The 15,957-nt window shown below is 38.3% G+C and overlaps 1 protein-coding gene across 4 annotated transcripts in view; it reads right to left on the bottom strand.

The window, feature by feature from the left end:
- LOC145691001 (uncharacterized) overlaps positions 1-15,957 on the bottom strand; it is a 102,233-nt gene that overhangs the window by 84,319 nt on the left and 1,957 nt on the right. For all 4 annotated transcript variants that reach the window (XM_081766482.1, XM_081766478.1, XM_081766481.1 and 1 more), the window contains exon 2: positions 1,641-1,978. In XM_081766482.1, the coding sequence (XP_081622608.1) occupies positions 1,641-1,933 (293 nt within the window). In that variant the 5' untranslated portion in view covers positions 1,934-1,978. The remainder of the gene's footprint in view (positions 1-1,640; positions 1,979-15,957) is intronic.

Genomic DNA, 15,957 nt, shown 5'->3' with positions numbered 1-15,957 from the left:
GCTATGCACTGTCTTGGTAGCCATTCCAAGTAGCCTACGATCTTCACTCGTTAAGACTAAATGACTAAATGACAAACTGGCAACACAGCTGAGGCCATTCTTCTCCCTAAGCAGAGGAAGGGTTTCCTTAGTTTGAGGGTGGGGCCGAATTGTGTTTCGCATATTTTCCGAGGGCACACCTGAAATAGACAGGCTCTAATCGGGAGGAGGGATTAAACAAGAGAGTCATAAAATACTCATATTGTATTAAAACCAGGGGTAAAAGTGAGAGGGAACGCCGCTCCCTCACTTCCCGAAAATCTGTGGTGTCCCCCACTTTCTAAAAAAATTACAATGGGCAAAGATAGGCAAGAAGACGACGTGACGTCATGCGTTCCCCTACCTTTTCTGATCCACTTTTACCCCTGATTAAAACCCATTGAATTTTACGAAAGTTATGGTCAAATAAATAAACAACCCCCCCCCCCCCGAAAAAAAGCTGTGCGCATAAATCCACATCATCATTCTTTACTGATTTTAACTCCACGCAGAACGGATGATTGGAAAATGTCGAAAAAAGTATAACATATTACATCAAAATTAAACACTTTTTCTTTCTGACAATAATCTTGGGAGACAGACACACACACACATACATATATATACATATATATATATATATTAAATTGCATGGGAGAAGGGGGGAATTCATCCTTTCGTTCTCGGGAGATTTTAATTTCAACATCTGAGGGTGATCAGAATGCTGTAAAGAAACTATACAGTATTTCTTTTTCTCATAATCAAGTAATTTTATGTGATTTCTATTGCAAAACTGTCTTGTGTATATACTGGGTGTTTCAAAACAACATCGACAACGTTTGAGAGGTGATTCCTGACACTAAGACAATACAAAAAGTATACACCAACCTCGGTGCACAAATGCTTCCTTTCGGAGTTATAGGCTGCCGAAAACATGAAAAAAAAATGAACTTTAAAGGTCCATAGTTCCAGAACTATGTGACCTATCGTAGTCAGGTCAAGACTTCATTTAGGAACTAATATGTGCCCTATTCAAATATCCAAGTTTCAGAATCCTGCGATACTTCCGCAACCATTTTTATAAAGGTAGTTGGTGAGTACTTTAAATTACAATGTATGCCTCTAGCCAAACTCCCTCTATAAAAACTGTTGCGTGAGTACCTTCGGATTCTGAAACACGTATTTTTGAAAGCGCACGTATTAGTTCCTAAATGAAGTCTTGGCCTGACTACGATAGGCCACATAGTTCTGGAGCTATGGACCTTTAAAGTTAATTTTTTTCATGTTTTCGACAGCCTATAACTCCGAAAGGAAGTATTTGTGCACCGAGGTTGTCTTCTCTTGGTGTCAGGAATCACCTCCCAAACGTTGTCGGTGTTGTTTTGAAACACCCTGTATATTCAAACTCATAACATGGGATGAATTTATCTCCTCATTCTTGATGAAGTGCGACTCCAAAAAAGGTTATTTCTGTAAGCTGAAGGAAGGCATATACCATATCTAATCGAAATCAGCTACGTCGTTTATATTGGGAAATGTTTTTGCATTTATATATATATATTTGTACAATCAATTTGTTGAATACGAAAGTTAAACAAAGAAAATGCTGGAAGTTCACTCACCTTGAGCTCTCAGAGTCAACCGTTTGCAGTCCACTGTCCAATTTGGGAAGAGCTTTCAAATTCGCCCTCGAGGAACTACCCAGTCTCTGTTTAAAACCACGTCTGTAACTGCGTTTTTTATTGTTCGTATTATTGCCTAATACCTCAACGTCACAATTCCTTGCACTTAGAATTTGTGCTTCACCTGTATCAATTATCGTAACTGGAAAGCCATCAGGGGCATTATCAGAGCTAAAACCAGTTTCAACTTGATACACTAGCTGATCAAAGATTGCATCGAAGCAGCCGCTCATCCTGTAATGTTCTTTCTGCTGCTGATTTATTCTACTTTCAATTCCCTGTAATAAAGAATAAACAATAAATAAATACATAAATAAAGGACAGAATACGTAATAATGTAATTTAATTCGTTTATCTTCCGGCCTAGGAACTGTAAGAAAATAAAAACGTTTAAAAACAATACTTCAGGCATTATAATGTGGTTCTCTACGATATATATATACCGGTACATATATACCGATATATACGAGTTGTGATAAAAAAAAATATGGTGAATAATTTTATTAAGAACAAACTAATAACTTACATGAAATTTTATTAATTTCTTTCAAAGTAGTGTTCTTGGCTAGCAATGCACTTATTCTAACGTTGAAGTATTTCTGTGAAGCGTGCTAGCCACGAGACCAAGCGCGGGTTCAAATTCGAACATTGTACAACACTGTTACCAAAAAAGCTAGCTGAATGACACATATCACGGTATGGTGTATACTCTATGATAGATGATATTAAACGCCTACACTAACATGGATTTAATGCAGACAGAACTAAATATATCGATATTTGCCGTAATCGCAACACTGCAAATTATGGATACGTTAATGTATCTGGTAATAATTTCGACAAGTGAACACATCAAATATCTAGGATCAACATTAACAAACCAAAACCATATACACGAAGAATGTAGACTGAAAGCAGAATTCGTGCTATTATTCAGTCCAAAATCTTATGTCTTCGCGGATTCTGTCGAAGAATTTGAAGCTTAAAAGATATAAAACGATAATTATGTCTATTACGCTGTACGTTGTGAAACGTAATTGTTTACCTTGAGGGGTATTTTAAAATAAAATCCTGAGGCGAATATTTGTGGAACTGCATTCCGTTTACCTAGCATTGTTAAGATCATTAGGGCTACGAGACTCGGGTGGGCATGCTTTCAAAATTTTAACTTCAAACTCAGTCGAAAAAAGACTATTACGAAGACCTAGGCGCAGATAGAAGAACAATATTAAGGAGCTCGGAAAGTAAAACCTGGTTGGACAGCTTTTCTGGTACTGAACCTCCCGGTTTCATAACGCCCAGAGTTAAATTTCCGTTCATGATCCCTCTAGTCGACACAGAAGTAAGTTCTAATCTTGGTCTGGAAAAATTTGATAGCGGGTATTCTTCTATTGTATATTATAGAACAAGCGATTACGTTACCATAATTTTATTTCATTGTGCACTTAGCATCTATTTAACAACACGATTTGAAAGCTTATTACATAATTTTACTCCTAAGTGTCGTACCGAGTTATGAGCTTCTGTTAACTTTGTATTTTCCACATGCAGGGTTCTCACGTATATGCCGAACACGAATTTCCCGTTTGCAGTTCACGATTTACAAACTTCCAGGGCCATCGTATAATGTAAAAAAATTGTCCAACCACGGGGATCCTCATCTACTCTTTAGGATGGATCTTAAAAGCCTTAGTCGGTGGTACAGAAAATTCACCTATTAGCCTTCTCCTCCCACGACATGGTAGTGAAACATATATTTTCTCCGAAATTCGGTGTTGCCAACAAAATTCAAACTGGACGACAGCTCTCGGCAAGAACAGGGAGTGAGCAAAAGCTGATCTTCTCCGTCACATGAATAAAGAATGGAAAGTCTCAAATGATTTGGCGAAGGAAAAAGTAATCTGGAAACTCCGAATGTTTGATGTTGCTTTGTTATTTGATACTTTCAACCTTCTTCCAACAGAATATTTCTTCTTCCGTTGAGAAGGAATGGGCTATATATGAAGGCAAGTTGCTCAACGTTTGTTTATTTTCCCCTTCTCAATATAGAAAGAAAGAAAGAAAGAAAGAACCCACATGTGTAAGTCATTAATCACAGTGTAACGGGGACCAAAACTATGGCAACGTCCTTGCACACATTAAGTTACAATGTTACTAGTAAGACGATATGACTGTTCGGGCAGTTCCGAATACCGTATATATACATATAGTGTACAGCTAGAAGTTTTCAAAACAAATTAATTTATTTTATAAAATATCCTCGATCAAATAGCTGGGAAAAGCAAAAGAGAAATCCAGCAGACCTACAATTCTGAAGTATTCTTAATAATAATAATAATCTAATATAAATAAAATAAAGAGTTTGTTTGTCTGTCTGTGTGCGGTCTAGGGACCAGACGAGTGGACCAAGAGTTACCAAATTTGAGTTACGGGTACCTCGGTCCAGGCCCTAGACCAAGTCGAGGCGTTTTTCAAAATTTCGAACCAGGGTGTCTCGGGTGGTTGCGTTTACCGGGAAAATAAAGGTAGTAGAAAATGACCGATATTAGTGTCGAATTTATAGTTTCCACAGTTGCTATGATCAATGTGAAAATCTGATCGCATTCACCCCATTCGGCTGCGGGCCGGGAGTCACCGGGAGGGATATATCGAGACATGTAAAAATAATCCAAAATGACAGATATTAGTGTCAAATCCGTAATTTTCGCGGTCGCTGAGATCAATGGAGATATTCCCAGAGGCGTTGACTTCAAAATACAGCCCCATGCGAATAATGTGTATTTCAGCTAATAATAATAATAATAATAATAATAATAATAATAATAATAATAATAATAATAATAATAATAATAATAATAATGGGTTAAAAACGTACTTAAAAATTCCCTTATTTTTCCAGAACTTTTTTAGGAGTACGCAGAATTCCGTGTTCCTGGTCTATGGTTACCCTGACGATACGAACACGATTAGTTCTCCTACTGTATAGTGTAAGTTGGAATTTAATCGAAAATCTTGCTTATTCTTATCCATAAATAATGAGGTTTCGAGAATAGAGGGTCAGCCTAAATGTTTTCGGAATGTTGTTGTTTTGGCATTTGTGATGGAATCACAACGAATCTTATACAGTGCAGTCGTTAGGTTTCCTAATTATCAATATGACAAGTGTGAACAGGTCATAAAAGCCTGTTTACGAGTAGTGTTGCTAAACGGAGGAGTACGTGCTGATCAGTTGGTGGATTGCCGCAGTTCGAGCAACGCGGAAACATCCACTCTTTTGTACAAATTGGGTAAATCTGCTATTGATACCTACTTTGATAGCCTTAAAGTCAGTGTGTGGTGACAATGCTTTAAGGAAAACAGCACCGATACTCGTTTCGCCATCGTAGAAGACATCAAAACCAACTTTGGCTAAACTCTGGAAGATGTCGAAATAGGACTTTCGCCGGTGTTTCCAGCAATTGTAGGAGCGGTGGAGGAAGTATGCCTACTTTAAAAGCGAATAAAGTAAACGCGTACTTATATTGTAGTACAATTCAAAGAAATTTTTTAACTGCCCCCGTATATATACACCGGGTCGATAAAAAAATTGGGAACCATTGGCTAATTTTATTATAAATACAGATAAAAAAAAAAAAAAAAGGTGAAAAGACGAAAGTTGTTCAAAATATACGGTTTATAACCTAAAATGTTGGAATTTTTCGATCTGCATCAGGCATTTGGGTTTCACATTGGTAGAGTGCCTTATATTATACATTAAAGAAAAAAAGTTTCAAGTTCAACAAGCTGTTCAAACGGGGAACGTGCGCCTGTTATGTAAAGAAACACTTCGAATCAGTTTCCAAACAGTGCTGTAGTGTTGTTATGATGAGGGCCCAACGGAACAGCCTACTGAACTGACAATGTTGCCTTTTCATTTAACATAGAGCGCTTTATCAATGTGGACCCCAAACGCCTGGTGCGATAGGAAAACTTCCGTTATTTTATATAACCATTACGCTACCCAGTGGTGTGTAATATAAATTGTGTAATTGGTATATACCATAAAAAACAATATGTTGTTTCCTGCTTTCATTAATAAATATATGAAATCACAACCGTCAATAAGGTGCTCTGTAGATAGATAGGCTATTGTCCCATCACAGCAGCAGGGGCCTCTTAGTCCGAGAGAGCACCGACCTGGAGAGTAAGTGGCTGTGCTGTACGGTAGTGGCTAACGTATCGACACGGTATGCTGGAGGTTTCGAGTTTGAGTCCCGGTCGCCAGTCAGTCACTTTTTGGATCAACAGATCCAATATATTTCAGTCATTCTTTTTTGTATGCCTTATATCTGGAGAAATACATAGTGACTGACTGCACTTAAAGGCCGTTCAGAAATTTTGTGGCCCCCTGATCCACAAAATTGGCCAAGATCGCAATCTTTTGATGGATTTTCTTTATCATTCCTAAACTTTTGTTCACTCGTTGTGTTAAAATCAATTACTTTAGATTGAAGACCACCTGTTTCCAACAACTTTTCTTTTTCTTTTTTTTTTTTTTTAATCTTTACTCATAATATCTTATTTTTATGGCCCCAGACTTTTGATATACCCTGTATATATACACACGGAAATACTAACATACCTAACTGTTGATACAGTGGTCTGCTGGAAGAGCGAAAGAGAACTGACACCATTATTCTTAGTATCTTATATGTTGCATCGAATGTTATTACTCTATAAAATAATTTGGTACGAAATTTAATAATTGCATTAAACCAAAGTATGTACTTTTCAGTCCCTCCAATATCAGAATCTTAGTGAGTTTGTGAAAAAGTAAATTTCCGTATGACTCAAATCAGTGAAAAGTATCTCTCACTGTCAACATTTCAAAATATACATGACTTTTTCATTGGTATGTTCTGTATATACAAAGTGACTTTATTTATTCAATACTTAGTACTAATCCAGTACTAGCTAAAATATGTCGTTTATCAAGTACATACTGAGGAAATTCGTTCCAAGAATTCGAACCTCGGGACTTCCTAATGAAGAAATCAGAATAATTTTTAAATATACAGCGAATGATTTTCAATTGTTGCAAATGTGTTTCTGCGGGCCGCGGTGGTAGAGCATTCACTTCTGCCTCGGGATCTTACTTCGATTCCAGCTCGTGCCAAATGAACTTTGTGGTAGACAAAGTAGCGTGGGTTTTCTCGGGGTTCTCCCGTCCTCCCACTTTCCTCATTTCACCATTTCATTCATTTCTTATCATCACAGTCTCCTTTATCCTAGCGGGCATAATCGTGGGACGTAAAACAAAGACTTTATTCCATTTAATTTCAAATGTGTGGCGTGTACAATTAGATATTGGATTTATTTGGCCTCTACAAGTAATTTCCTATTAACCAAAACCTGGCAGCAGACCACTCTTCTCTTTCAAAGAAACATTGAAACCAACGGACTGAGCGAGAGTGGTTTGGGAGCCAAATGGATAATGGTACTGATCATGTGCTACTAGTTATGAATTTCACGAGAATTTGGCTTCAAAGCAATCGACTCTATCACGTTCTCGTTCTGTAGCAACTACCTTCACAAGGTCAAGCGCCTCCTTGTGTTAGCTGTCCTCCTACTGAGAATACGAGTAACAACCTGCGCAACTAACCGATACAATTCTTTCTCTCAAAACCTTCAAACACTTGTGTCTGTGGCTCTTCTGTCTAAAGGCACCATTAGCATATTTAATTAACGCATCCGTACGGGTCCACTACGCTAGTACCCATAGTAGCTGAACTGCCTTTCCTTGTGCTTCAAAAGGATAAGAAAAACAGAAAATCCCGGGGCTGAAGTACGGGATTACGAACCAATAACGCTTCATTGCACAGAACATGTCAAAGAGCGTGGAGAAAATTAAATTAAAATTCTCCGGCAGGAAAGCTTTGTTAGACATGGAGTTGGAGAACGCAGGTGGTGGTGTTGGAAAAGCTCCGGTATGCTAAGTACAATGTCAGATATCGGGCCCCGGTCATGAGTTCCAAAGTTTTGAGCACGGGTTCTTTCTATACGCCTATTAAACATGGAGTTGCCGTACGAGGGTGGTAGCGCTGAAAAGGTTCGGGTCATCTGAGCACAGCGGTAACGTCAGAAATTGGGCCCTTACCTCGACGCCCAGAAATGGGATCCCAAAATTTAGGGCTCGGGTTCATTCTATTTTTCTTTTAAGCATGGAGTTGTTGGGTGCAGATGGTGACATTGGAAAACTCCTTGAGTTCTTACAAGGGAACTTTTTCTAGTGTCACACGAAATGTGGAACGAGACTATGGTCAATCGATTTGTGTTAGTGAACACGGAAATCCATAGGCGAGAAAAACCCTCGATCGCAACCGTTCCGTACATGGGTACTGGCAACACAACACATTGTGGATAATGACACGAAATATGGCGCGAGTTCAATGAAAATATGCATAGAAGCACAGATAAATATACTACAATGTGACATTGCATTCGACAATACTCTGACGAGTGAGGGCAGAAACGTAGCACATAACGACAGAGGAGGGGGCGGGTAAGCGCAAGTAAAAATGGTCATATAATTGAGGAAAACGAAGAAGTAAGACGTCAGGGGAATTGTACAGTAATAATACATGGTCAAGTAATCAATCACAAACTATAGACAGCCTGTAGACATCAATATAAAGCAGAAATGGAAGAAAGAGAGATATGGAGGGGATTGACCGTTGAGTCCGGACCCGCTCCTCTCATAACGTCTGATGTGTATAGACTGTTGTATACCTGTAGGCATTCAATTTTCACATGTTTATGATGAAGACATAAAAGTAAGAGAACAATATACACCCAAGTGTGAATGCACTGCTATGTCCAATACCCCACTATATCCAATACACCACTATACATTGAAAGTTCAGTTGAGGAAGGTGGGGGCCGTTGCCCCCTTGGGTTTCTACTCTCCACCCATGTATCTGACCATGCCCATGATATATTACTAAGGTATTCCCTTCAAGTCCGGCTCGCATATATGCATACCTTCTATGGAACTTTTCCCCTACGCTATATTCCACGCTACCCGCCGTCGTCCTCTATCGTTACGTGCTACGCCTCTGTCCTCACTTGTCAGAGTATTGTCGAATGCAATGTCACATTGTAGTATATTTAACTGCGCTTCTATGCATATTTTCATCGAACTCGCACATATTTCGTCTCATTATCAGGGTTTGAAAAAATCCGTTTTTTTTTTTTTTTTGAAAAAGCCCAACCCATCTGGGCCCATGTGGGTTTTTTCGGGTTTAATTGGGTTTTTTCGAAATATTTCAATGTTTTGGGGGTAAAAGTGTTAAAATGTGATTTATATTTCAAGATTATCATTGCCACAACAATTTTCTATTCACTGCAGTTTTGAAAAACTGGCCGCCATTTTGAAATTTTACGTTGGATTGCTGCCAAAGTATATACAGGTAATTTAGAGTGTCTCATGCTTCTACTCCGAACATGTCAACTTAAAAAGATCAAAAATTGCACTTTGTAGCGTGGATATCCGCTATTTTGAAAAGAGAATGGCCGCCATTTCGAAATTTTACGTTGGTATGCCGCCAAAATCTATACAGGAAATTTAGCGTGCCTCGTGCTTGTAAGCCGAAAATTTAAAGTTAAAAGACCAAAGTGGTACCCTGTAGTATGTGTGGTACAGGCAGACGAACGAACAAATGGAGATCGAATCATCCCAGGAGCCTCAGTGACGTTCGCCAAATATGAACACCAAATATATTAATTTAAAACAAAGATATATAATTCGTGTTTTATAAAATAAATGTATCGAAATGTTTTATGCGACATAAATATTTTCCAATGTAAAATAAATAGTTTTATTGTTGGAGTCATGGTGGCGATTAGGAGGGGCAGTTGCCTCCCCTCCACTTTTTGAAATTACCAATTAATGTATATAGTTTCATTTGGAAATAAAGTTTTGTATGTATTATTGGTTTATAGAATAAAAATTGTGCCATAAAGTATTTGTCATTCTATGAGTACGTATTGATTGTCTTCCCGTGTAATTAAGAAAGATACAGGAATTGTGTTTAAACTGCCACTAAAAATAGCCCAAAAATAACCTATTGGAGCGCCACAATTCCAGTGTAGTTTCATTTCTTCTTACAAGGGCTCGATATGTTAGTCAGCCGCTCTAGAACAAATTGAGATAACATTTCGCAAGAAAAGAAGCCCTTCACAAGTTATTCTTTAATTGCACAAAAGTCGACAGTTCCTAAAATGTATTTTCTTCTTTCTAATAATAAGGAATATTTTGATATGATTTTTTTTCAGTTTAACACCCTGTTCAGCACCGAAGTTATATGAGACGTGGACTTAATGATCAACGTGGAGTTCGAACCACGTGAGCTCCCCGGGAATCGAGCCCAGGTCTTCCACGTCAAAAGCGCGTACGCTAACCGCTTAGCCACGAACTCAGTAAGGAATATTAATTTTGCAGTGTAATATACGAGTTTAGGGGTGTACATATACAGTTTTGTATATACAATTAAATTTAGTGAATTCAGCATAATTCTAGGTTTTAGGATTATTTTGTATAACTGAAATGTGGAGAGACTCTAAGTATTGCTGAGTTTTGATATATTCCAAGTGAAAACTGTACCTAATGGCAGCGAACATGTTTCGGGAAGCTGCAAAAGTATTTCTTTCAATGTCGTAGTATATGCTTGTAGTATTCACTGTCATTCTAAGAGTAATAACACATAATAGCATTCGTGGAATTAATACGAGTTGTTCATTAATTTCCAGTTTCAATATGACTTTTGGAAAACAAGCCTCATTATTCATAACTACGATTATTTGATTAATATTATCCTTTCTGTTTATTTGTTTTGCAAATTTATTACCAAATAGGTTAGGATTTAGATTTCTGGGCTTTCGGCATCTAAGGCCATTTAGCCCTTCACGTTTTGAGGGATGACGTCCCTCGGCGAGCACACATTCCGGGGAAAGGGAAGGAAGGAAGCGGCCTGGGACCTATGTTTTACACTATTTCGAGCAAGTGCCCCCACCGGGAATCGAACCCGGGACCGCTCGCACCGTTGTTATTAAATAGGCCCCTAATCTGATCACACAATTTTCCAGACAGATATTCATGAGCAAGGAATCATATCTCTCCTTATACCTTCGTTGTTTAAGAGTACAAAGGGCTAGTATCCACTTGCGTTGTCAATTTATTTAGTAAAATATGAAACAAGATACGGAATAACTGAAAAAGACACTATCCTATTCGTTATATAACCTTTCGTCAAAGTGTTACAAGCAACCAGGAAAACTAAAATTGATATCAAATATTCAGATCATGTCTTGCCCCCCCACTTTTAACGTCTAACCGCCGCCACTGGTTGGAGTTCACTTCCGATACTTTGTGCGTTCAATTACGGGAATTTCCCGAGCACTTGTTGCAAGACGGCTCTTTCCAAAAAATTAATTTAAAACAATTAACACAGACATAATTCATATTTTATAAAGTAAATGTTTTAAAATGTCTTAAATGAAATTCAATAAATAAATAGTGTTATTCTTGAATTATTCAGTTGCGACGCTTTGTGCGTTGAATTGCGGGAATTTCCCGAGCACTTCTTTGGTGACTTTTTTTTCTTTCCTTTCTTTGGAAAATCCAGCTTTTTCTTGGTGTACATCGAAACTTCCACTAGTAAGGAAGTTTGAATTCAGCATTTGAAATAGTAGAGTTACGTAATCTTCGGAACTCCGAGCACTACATATTTACTGGTAGTGCCAGCACCTATGGCCTTAAATCCGATGAGGGATAACGTCCCTCGGCGTCGCCGAGTCGGCGAGCACACTTTTCACGGAAAGTATTTTCTAAAATATAAAATTACATATCTTACTTTAAACAGGCTATAAGCATAATCTATACATTAATTTGTTCTATAATTACCTCAAGCTAAAGTTTTTTTAAAAAAATATATTTTTTTTTAATTCATTCAGTGCATGCAGAAGTTTGTCTTATGTTGTTGTATACCTTAATGTGAAAGCATCTAATTTGCCCAGGAAAGTCCAAAATCTGATAAAAATCACTTTCAATGTAATCACCTTAGTTGTACCAACAATATACTAACAAAAAGCTCAAAAACCCAGGTGGGTCCACTTGGGCAAACCCTGCTCATTATCCACAACGTGTTGTGTTGGCAGTGCTCCTACTCCTCTCCCTATAAGTACGGAATGGTTGCGATCGAGGGGTTTTCCCGCCTATGGATTTTCGCGTTCACTAACACAGATAGATTGACAAGTCTAGTTCCACATTTTGTGTGACACTTGTTAGCACATTAAAACAGAAAGATCATACGCGAAAACGAAAAGGTTAGCGGAGGATCGTGGAGCATGGAAGCTTCTCAGCTGCGGCAAGTGACCTGCCAATAAAGGCAGAATACCTATGATGATGATGATGTTAGCACATCGATGATGTCAGAGATGGGACATCAGGCCTCAGTTCTCTTCAATTTGCCTATTAAACATAGAGTTGTTGCAGTAGGTTGGTGGCGTTTGAAACGCCGGGTTCGATTGAGCACAGCGGTAATGTCAGAAATTGGGCCCTGGCCTCGAAGTCCCAGAAATGAGGTCCCGAAATTTTGAGTTCAGGTCCATTTTATTTCTCTTTTAAGCATGGAGTTGTTACACGCAGGTGGCAGCGGTTGAAAGGTCTTCGTCCCTTCAACACAGCACTGACGTCAGAAATCAAGGCTGGGTTCACAATTTTTTTATTTGTATCGCAAACCTTTGCTGTGGTTTAATCTCAATACATGATTACGCTAGTAACTATATTTATAGGCAAATAGAAGGAACCTGAGCCCAATACTTCAGGACTCACGCCCGATTTCTCACATCACCGCTGTGCTCAGAGGACCCGGACCTTTTCTATGCCACCACCCTCGTCCAACAAAAGAGCAATATGAGGGACCCAAGCCCAAAACTTCGGAAGAAACACTGTAGGTGAATTTCGTGATGACCAACTGCATGTAATAGGATAGTACGTACCGGTAGTCACCCCAGGAAATATCAGTTGGCACGTATATTATTAATTTGTACGCAATCATTTTGGCGGAAATGCTGTATCGCCGGACCAATTTTAGGAAATTTACCACGTGTGAATTGAATATTTTTTTAGTTTCTGACAAAGAATGAGTGAAGGTTAGATGATGCGAATACTTGAGATTACGAAGGCGTTTGTCGCTGTTGGCTATTTTCAATGTTAAAAGCGGCACGGCATGTGGAAGCGGAACGAACTATTTGGCAGAGAGGTATATTTGTTATGATTTAGTGGCGAGAAAGGCAATGTGAAAACGGCGCGTATATGTGAAGCTTGTGACATATCGTGTTTGACTTTTATCGAATTATAACTTAACCAACCTAACCTACCAGGTGGCCACCACAGTGGTGTATTTCTGCACAGTGTACAGAGGCTGCATTTTATGTTTACAAGTGGAGTGTTACTAGTATGAAACCATAACAAACGTTATTGAAACACGTATCATTGCGAAAACCTATCTGTTTTCATTACTCTATCTAACACGCGTACCCAACGTCGCTGACGCGCCTTCTCCCTTCACACGCACCAACTTCGATCTCCTCTGACTCAGTTAGGTAGCGCTTCTGCCTTTTTGTGGCCACCTAGCACACGCTAGTTTGTGTGTTTGCACAGTAGCTTTTATGCCATACATCCGGACGTCGTAATTATACGTAACTGACTTGTAGCCAGAGTTGACAAAAGAACATGGTTTTTATTGAAAAAGAAAAACCGCTTTTTTGGTTTAAATAATTTGCCCTATGTATTTATATTACATATGGGCACAAATAAGTTTATTCCGTCTTCGTGTTCGCAGCAAAGGAGTCGTGGTGGGAGGGTCACATAAGCTTAAAGCGGAATCCAAACCACTTCTCGGCTTACATCTGAGAGAAATTGTTCTTCATTTGGACTCCAAAGCGGGACTAACTGGCCACTAATGCGAATAGTCTACCGACTCACTCACAAAGGACTTCTGATAAGAATACGTTTTACTGACCTTGATATACTTGTTAATATAACTGACGAGAGTCATTTCAGAAGGCCAAAAAGATAAACAATTGCACAACTGAAACCATTATACAGAATTATACATATAAATCGGGAAACACCCGCCTCAACCATTGAGAAAATCCTGTTACTATTTTAAATGCAAAGCAATAACGGAAAAATCCAGTTATTGCTTGGCATGTAAAATTTTATGGTCAACGTATCACAATCAGTACGCTAAAACTGAGGTATTAAGTTACAAATTTAGTATGTAGATAGAGGCGCAAAATTTGTGGTCGCCAGGTCACCATTGGCGACTAGAAATTTAGAGCTGCCGACCAGTATCCAGTAGGAATGGTTTCTGCCTAAACTCACAGGGCTGTGCAGTTTTTGTTTCGCATGAAAATAATTGTCACTGAGTGAGAGAAAACACGGAATGTGAAGTCTTCACAACGTTGTAATTCGCCCCTCCTTGACCACCCTCAATCGAAATGGTTTGACTCCTGGCGCGTCAACGCGAGATCGTTTCCCAGGCTCTTGGAAGTTAGAACAGCTGGGGCACAGCCCAGTACTTAAAATAGATCAACCAATCACGACATGATATCAGTGATAAATATATGAATAACAAAATACGTAAATACTTAAAATATTAAAAAAGATATTTGCATGAGATACCGTTATCATTACAATCAACAACTGGTACTTCAGTGCAGAGAGAGAGCGTAACACAAACGTGAAGTCTTAAGGTAAGATATTTTTTTAAATATGAATTGTCCAATTCAAAATTGTCGAAAGGCTCTGTCTGTGTGTGTGTGTATGTGGCGGGGGAGCTCTCATAATTTGTTCCTGAGAAATACTGGTGACCATCAATTTTCTACTGGCGAGCGCGTCTGACTGAAATTTTGCGCCCTATAGATATCATTAAATTAAATTAAAACTGAAAGTCCAATCGGAGCTAATAGAAGCTACACAGGCAGTCGATAAATTTTGCCAACTTCTATCAATATTTTTAAGCACCCGTGGCTTCTTAGTAAAACAACAGGTATTCAGGTATACAATTTGGTTTCGTTTCGTTTGTTTAGGCTTAACATCCTTATGTAATACCGAGGTAAGAAGAAGACTCCCTTCAAGTGACATCCGAACGGCTACTTGGTTTACACTTGAAAGAAGGGTTGTGGTTCGACCGAGAATTGAATATGGGACGCCTTGATTAAAAGCTGAAAAGGAGATAATATTAATGCAGGTGGTACGATATGTGGAAACATCACCATGAAGTTCATACGATTTTGAACATTTTTCTACTTCTTTGGGGTTTAAACCAGCCAACCCTGCTTGTAGCTCAAAATACTGTAACTTTAACCTAATGTAACATAACGTAACCTAATTTAATCAAATATAGGACATTTTGGTAGCACAGATGCCCAATAACAGCCCAGAACATCTTAGGAAATTATTTAAGACGAGAAAGTCTTGAAATTCTTAATCAATTTCAAATTTGACGAATTATTCTTAATCTTCAGCGCTTGTTATGAACATCTCTATACTATAGAGCAAAAGTGGTGCTGGTCAAGTATATGCACACCACATTTTAAACAACTTACACCTACAATTCAATACGTACTCTGCATGTAGACATGTTTATAAGGAGGAAATCTGTATGCAACATAGTTAAACAGTAAATTACACATGTATATTTAATTTTGTAAGTATAGTGTAACTAGCATAAAATCATTACAAGTCCTTGACGATTAAGAAAAGTTAGTGTATATAAAAGATCACTTTATCAGATATTATTCTCGAGTTAACCTGTATAGCCGGACCAATTTTAGAAAATTTACCAGATGAATTTGATAATTTATTTTGGTTTGTGAGAAAGACTGAGTGAAAGGCAAGTGAGGAGATAGCTGAAATTAAGAAAGTACTTGTTGTTATTTTCTCGATATTGCAAGCGGCAGCATATGTGGAGCCAGAAGGAACTATTTGGCGGAGAGGTACACTTGTCATGATTTATCGGAAAGGCAATGTGGAAACGGTACGTAAACAAGATTGTCACGTATTATGTTTGAGTTTTATCGAGTTATACAAAAACAAGGAGTGTCAGTTTTTAAAATTGTGCAAAAGGCATAATATACTAAACAAGCGAACAGTTTATCATGTGTGTGGAACGAATTAAAATACAGAAAAGAAGTGGATCATCTTGCCAAA

Source organism: Thermobia domestica, chromosome 7 (genome assembly GCF_964235325.1).
Source record: "Thermobia domestica chromosome 7, izTheDome1.hap1.1, whole genome shotgun sequence".
NCBI lineage: Eukaryota > Metazoa > Arthropoda > Insecta > Zygentoma > Lepismatidae > Thermobia > Thermobia domestica.
This window is presented reverse-complemented; position numbering and strand designations above follow the sequence as displayed.